The 7,261-nt window shown below is 44.8% G+C and overlaps 1 protein-coding gene across 1 annotated transcript in view; it reads right to left on the bottom strand.

Annotated features, from left to right (window-relative positions):
* The window catches only part of ARHGEF4 (Rho guanine nucleotide exchange factor (GEF) 4), a 13,935-nt gene extending 13,160 nt beyond the window's left edge, over window positions 1-775 (bottom strand). The window contains exon 1 of the mRNA XM_010021864.1: window positions 767-775. Coding sequence (XP_010020166.1) covers window positions 767-775 — 9 coding nt within the window. The remainder of the gene's footprint in view (window positions 1-766) is intronic.
* Between the last annotated feature and the right edge of the window lie 6,486 nt (window positions 776-7,261).

Here is a 7,261-nt window from a genome sequence, read left to right as displayed (position 1 = left end):
ATTGGCATTCCTTTGCAGCTGCTTTCCCTCCTGCCCATGCAGCGACAGCCTCGCTGCTCATCTCCAAACACAGCGGGTGCCAAGGGAAAGCGCGGGGACAGCAGGGCTTGTGCAGGTTCCTAATGTGTCACAGGAAGGTGGAGGGAGGCGGATTGCGGCATCACTCCTCCAAGCAGTGTCTATACACAGGCTGCCACAGAAGGTGCAGCCAGGGCACTGGCAGAGACCTGCCCCAAATTAGATCCGTTCCACATGGGCAAACAGACCTCGCATGCCAAGGCCCTCATCTATGGGCCTGTTTGTATTCTAGCTGCTCGGTCCCTGTTTGTCTCAGGCTGGACACCTTGACATAATTACCTGGTATGTCCTGGTCTTGTTCTGACAGGAGCTCCAGGCAGTATTAGCAGAGATAAAAGACCTCAACAACTTACAGAAGGAGCAATGAAGATGCCTTTAGGAAATATTTATCTTTGAGCTACTCTGTTCTATTTGAATAGCTTTCTCTTGATAATGCCAAGTACGCTGTATTGTATAGAGCTAAAATATGAGCCCAGGAGCATCAGAAGATACTGGGAACAGGGCAGTTCAGGGAGAAGGTGCCAACAAAATGGAATTTGCTTTTCAGCCCTATGACCCTAAAACTGAAACCTGAACCCAAGCCCTTCCTGGTGCACTGAAATGGTTGTTGTGAAGCCTGCATTCGTTGTTAACCCCGCCACCCCCCCCAGCTTGTGCATTACAGACCGAAGCTGAACTGGGTCAGCACATCAAACATTTACATCCTGCAGCAGATCTGACCCAGAGGCAAAGCCCCCCAACTCCCAGCTCGTTCCTTCACTACTCACTTTGCCTCCAGAGCTTCTCTTCTGCTTTCACTCACGCAAAGTGCATCAGAGCTGGTAAAGAAAAGTTTTACTTGACTCTTGCTCCAAAGTAGAGCTTCATTCACACACTTATTTTTCCTGAACACGGGTAGAAGGCAGCTACCCTCTGTGTTTAACTGAACCCATAGGATAGTCTTCAAATTGTCCTGCCAGCTTGCTCTCACTTTCTCTCAAAACATTTTGCTTCACTGTTTAATGATGGACAAGAGAGATTAAATTTATCTCATGGAGCTTCTGTCATCTGAACAGCAGGCATTTAAGTCTGAACGAGTTATCATGACTATCTTTCTGGAGCATTTCCCTTTTGTGGAGAGAGACAGGCACCCCAGGGAAGGGTTCATCTTAGCATGATGAAATAACCAAGCCCCTGGGGCCCTGGCTCCCTCCACTGCCAGGGTGGAATTTGGGCTAGCCTTACTAGACTAGACTTGCTGCCTGGCTGCAGGGTGCCAGAACCACTGACAACTCTGCAGCCACAGCAAACACTTCATGGCTTGTTGCTGCTCCCCTGTCTACAAGCCTCGTGGTAATGCAGCCCTCCTCACCATAGCCTTACACCAGCCACGTGTCCCCACATGGGCAGTGGGTTGCATTCATTGTTTCAGAAGCACCGTGCCCCCAGTCAAATCATTCACTGTCCTCTTGCCTCCCATGTCAGCTGTATGTGTTTTCAGCACAGATTTTAGAGCAGCAATTAAGGACAGTGGAGGACTCTCAGGCATTTACCAAACACTGCAGATCCCCATTCAAAAATATTCTAATTTGACCATGATTCTCCGTAACAAATTTGAGATGTCAGTCAACCAAGATCTTAATCCGGTTAAGTATGCTACGCTGATAATTCTATAGTGCTGCTTCTTTAATCAGTGCCTGCAGTCAAACTCCTCATGTGACATCTAGTACAGCTGTCTCCATTTACCAAACATTCAAAATTAGTCATCACATTTATTTGGTAAGAACTATTTTCCACAGAACCATTCTGACTGGCATTAATTACATTATTCCCTTTTATTGATCTCCTCTCAGTCCTGATTCACCCTCAGAAGTGGTTTAAACAGATGGGAAGAGGAGGAAGGTCCCCCCGCAGCAGGCAAGAAGCAGCTCTGAAAGCTCCTTCTATTAAGTGCCACAGAAGAAGGGAAGCAAGCCTTGTAGCAAGCAGAGGAGGCAGAGCAGTGCTCCATGTCATTTCAACCTGCACATAAAGAGTAGCGTGTGAGAATGTATGCCACGTACATGTCAATCTGAGTCCAGTTAAATGTGGGGTTTCAGACTCCACACTGATGCAAGAGGTTCTCAGTTCCTTACCTAAGAGTTTATCATTATAATGCAAAAGAAATTAACTGAAATTGCTTTAGACCATTTCACTTTGGGCTGAAATGGGCCAGGAAATCTCTTAGGGAAGAATGGGGATGGTTACCTGTAGCTGAGGACACCTACTCATCTAGATCCTGTCAGTGCCCTCAGTACCCCAACCAGCATTCTCCCATGGCCTGTATATCAAGGGAGTCTGCTGATTTTGGGAACTAACATCCTAAACTTTGGCATAAAGACAAAACAGGAGCAAAGCCCTTCCCAAACCTGATAGCACTCTGCAAATGATTGTCTTTGTATGACATTTTATAGTTAAATGCTGCAGTTGCTGGCAGTGCTTACAGTAAGTCAAGCTGTAAACTAGCTTCCATTTTAACCTTTCACACAAGTTTCCAGAGGATATTTACTTAAATCTATGCCTATCAAACATTTATTTTCAGGTACAAGTGAAATATATTTTCACTCTTGAACAAGCAGATACAATGCTGAGAGACGGGGTGACAAAACAGCAAATCAAATAAGATGCTGACAAATGTGACACCAGCAGTATCTAAGACAAATGACTTACTAAACATGCTGCTCCTCAGCAGTGTCTCTGCAGTCAGGTTTAAGAAAACACTGGCTTGCTCCACCAGGGTCAGAAAGTCTGAATGTCAGGAATGACTCAGAAAGAAAGAGGTAAAAAGAGAACTAGACAAGGCACAAAGAGCAGCATGAATCAGAAGTGGAAAGTTTCTAAGCCATTGTAAGATAAACAGACCTTGAAGCTGCAGTAGAGAAAGGTGGATGGAGGTTGGTCATGAGATGATGGTTATTTGTAATGCAAGGCCAATGGGTGCCCCTTGAAATCAGCATGCAAGAAGTGAAGTACAAACCCAGGACTTTTTCCCTGTGCTGCATAATTAAGCTGTGCCACAGGATACCACAGAGCCAAACACAAAGACAATTTATAAAGAGATTAAGCAATTTCCTTCAAGGTCATTTAAACTCATCATATCTGGATACAGCCCATCAAGGATCTTAAACACACCTGGGAAGGCACACAAGGGAAAGATCCAGGCATTTCTTGCATCTAATCCTGAGCAGCCACCCCAAGTCACACATACAAGTGTTACTGGCTGGCCCTACAGACCCGGTGTTAGGACATTAGCATAGTAAAAAACACAGAAGAAATGTTGACTATTCATACTGCCCACAAATACCTCTTGGAAGCGATGAGCCCTGAAAACATCACCTGACAGGAACAGATATGTTCCCTGAGGCACAGCAACACTCCTTCAGGTGGAAAACTAGCAATTGCCAATACAGTAATTACAATGCCATTAGGATGTCCTCTGGGATGGAGCTGTCATCCTCCTGGCTAGGGCTCCTCAAGCAGAGGTAAGAGCAGCACTTCCACATGACTTCGACAGAACAGATCTCACACAGTACATCCTGCCCATGCAACGCTCCACACACCTGGAAGAGCCATTCGTCCCTACTACATGGATGCCCAAATCCTGGCCTTTTTTTTTTTTTTTTTTTCCCCAAAAGGGAAGATGAAAGCGTACACAGGGAAACTTGGCTGTTCAGACATTGCTTGGGAGGCTTTCAAGGAGAAAGAGTCCCTGAGCACAGGCTACAGGAAAGGGTATGTGCCACACTCCTTCCTCCAAATGTTCAGAAAGGCCTTTACAATTAAGAACTCAACTGAGTTGGGGTTGTTCAGTCTGGAGAAGAGAAGACTCTGGGGACACCTTATTATGACCTTTTCACTCTTAAAAGGGGCCTATAAGAAAGATGGGGAGAGACTTTTTAGCAGGGCCTGTTGCGACAGGATGAGGGGTGATGGTTTTAAACTGAAAGGGGAGATTCAGGCTGGATGTGAGGAAGAAATTTCTTACAATGAATGTGACAAAATATTGGCATAAGTTGCCCAGAGAGGTGGCGGATGTCTCCACCATCCCTGGAGACATTCAAGGTGAGGCTGGATGTGGTTCTGGGAAAACTGATCTAGTTGAAGATGGCCCTGCTCATTGCAGGGGATTAGACCAGATGAGGTTTGAAGGTCTCTTCCAATTCAAACTGTTCTATGACCTCAAAACCTCCTTAAGCACTCAAAGCCAGAGAACTTAAGTCATTTGAAAGCTCTAAATCAGCTTAAACAGCTTAAACTCATCTAAGGCCTTTAAGTGTTTTAAGCATTTTAAACCCATCTAAAGCCTTAAAGTGGCTTAAGGAGTTTGAAATACTCTAAGGCTTAAAAGTGGTTTAATTATCTTTAACTTTTGGCTAACCCACTCCTCATACCTCTCCCAATTGGTGTGGCACCTGTCACTCCACGTTCAGGTAGGAATCAAGTGCTGCACTCCCATTTCCCCCCAAACAGCCCATATCACCGAGAATCACCCTTTTACCCCCTCTTTCCAGCTGCTTTGGGGAGCTCTCAGCCCCCTCTCACAGCACATGCCCACATCCCATGGCCACAGCTCTGAGTGCAACAACTGGAAGCGTGTGTACACAGCTACTCGGGGGGTTGGAGCAGCGTTCATGGTAGTTGGAAGAGCACCTGGAAATCGGCCACACACCCTTCTCCTATTTTCTTTGGTTTCAAAGACTGGGAAGGAGTGAGGCCTGGAGTTGAACTCTCAGGTTTGAACAAGACTTTGACCTGGGGCTCACATCTACACAAGTTTCTAGTTCTGGTGCCAGTTTGGCTGTAAATGAAACCTGTGTCAGACCTAGTGAATCCCCTCTTCACCTCACAAGTTTTACATTTTCTGATGCCCTGATTTTAACCATACAGCCTGGCAATGGAAATAGCCCAGGATGTTTCTGGGTGGTTGTTCTCACATTCAAGAGGGAGTGCAGTTTTGTCTATTTTTACACTACTGTTTCTCAGGCACCCGAATCAAAACTGTTTTCATTAGAAAATTTTACTGAATGTTATATCAGCACATTTTTATGTCACTGATGCTACAAACTTGCCCCATTCTCCTCTAGCTGCTGCCTGCAGCATCACCCTTCCGTTGTGTACTCCCATAAGCACATTCCTTTGGGACATTTCCCATCCTTTTCACTCTCTGCAGGACAGCTCCTGATTCCATTCCCTCTCCCATGACTTAATTTTGAGATTTTTCCTTTCTACCTCCTTTTTTGCTTCCTCTTTCACCATCATTTCTTTAGACAAGTAAGGAATATCCTGGACAGAACCACCAGTTCAGATGCAGCTCATCTGACACAGAGTTGAGGATAAATGTTGTATCCTGGCTTTTTTTGCGGAAGAAAAGGAAAGGGAGCCATGCAGAGCTCTATGCCCACTGATGACTGTTGCTATTCCCTTCCCCCGAAAGATAGAGCAAGTTACAGACTCACAGAGCTTGAAGGCAAATTCATCTAAATTTGTTTTACAAATAAGGTTAAAGAAAACGTTCTAAAGCAGATGCAAACTGCATTGCTAGCAAACCACTCTTCATCATTAAAGGTCAGCCACGCTTTGGGCTGCAGCAGGCAGTAAGCCAGGATCCCAGCACACGGCTTTCCTTTTTGGGTGTGTGTGATTTAATTGTAATGGAACACGCTGCAAAGGACATGCTGAAATGATTTTTATTGCCTCTATCTCCTGTGAAAACATCTCCCTTAGATTAATAGCACTGCAACAAAGTCTGTACAACACCAGTAGGTGCTGGCAGACATGAAGTACCTGCAAAGATTGGTTAGCAATTCCCATGACCTGGCTTTCAAGGATGGTCTCCCTGCCTCAAAAGCACCATGCATAGTTTAGGATCTATTTCCTTTCTTCACTTGCTCCTGACATAGAAACCCTGCAGGTTTGTGGTGACCCAAAACTTATGATTACTGCCCTCCCCCCTCAGTGATCTCTCTCCCAGTGCACACACACTGGTTTAGATCCTTTCTTCACTGAACTAAGAATTGCTATCTGTCCTTTTCCTTGAAAATGGGGCAAAGGAAAATCTGGATATCAGATAGAAGAAAAAGAATAAACCACCTTGATACAGTCTCACTGTCAAAGGAAGCTGCGTAGCCTTTGGTTTTGGTTAGTATCTGTAAATATAACAATGAGTCATTTCTCTTGTACTCCCTACAGAAGGTTCTTCAAGCTAAGTACACTAAAAAAAAAACAACAATCCACCCCACAAACACACAAACCAGCCCCAAAACAAGAAACACCTCCAAGCCAAACAAAGCCACTAACCTTTTCGTACTGCAAATGTACAGTGCTGGGTAAAGAAGACTCATTCAAGAAGCAGCAGGTTCCTGGGATCTTCTAAGACCCTGTAACCATTATGATTTTGAACATATTCATTCGTCTCAAGTCCACACCATCTGGATGAAGAGACTTAATGGCGTAAAAGCTAAAACCTCCAACCAGAACCACATTCTCATTTCCAAGATCACACTGCAAATAAGTCCTCTAACTAAGGGAGACTGAGGCACCTCCTGTTCCTCCCGCAGAACATGGCTTCTTTAGTCCAAATAGGAAAAGATCAACCTATCTCCTGTTCCACACAGATTCTAATTTTAGTAGCCTCAACTCCCTGCACAACCCTCCCGTAGTGGCCACAGGATCTTCAGTATGACAAAATAGTTTTGTAAAAGCACCTCAATGCAGAGCACATTGTGGTAAATCAGGCAGCAATGGGATACTGCACATCTCCTCTCTTTGTGCCTAGAGCAAATCTTCTCAGTACATAATTAGATAGTGCTTAGTATAACAGGTCCTGACTGGGTGCTACAGGTGTGAATTGAGATACTAAAAATACTAAGTCATGACTCCTTAGCAGCCTGTCTTTTGTTAATCTCCTGCTGGAACTATTTTGTTTGGTGGGGTGAGGAAAGCTGTCTCAGACTGCTGCTGAAAGATCCTGGTGTAGCTATTTGATTCACAAGTGATGTGAATACAATGTTTGTATTTCCATAGAGTTTGCCACAACTCTGCAGAAACTCAACATGCCAAGACTGGACAAGATCATGATTCAAAACCACCACAAGCCATCAAACACAGCTCTACTATGCTGTTCTGAGCCGCATCACCACAAAGGCTATAGACACCAGGCCTATAA

This window comes from Nestor notabilis, unplaced genomic scaffold (assembly GCF_000696875.1).
Source record: "Nestor notabilis isolate BGI_N333 unplaced genomic scaffold, ASM69687v1 scaffold12079, whole genome shotgun sequence".
In the NCBI taxonomy this organism is placed as follows: domain Eukaryota; kingdom Metazoa; phylum Chordata; class Aves; order Psittaciformes; family Psittacidae; genus Nestor; species Nestor notabilis.
The sequence above is the reverse complement of the archived record's forward strand: the minus strand, read 5'-3'. Positions and strand labels throughout refer to the sequence as shown.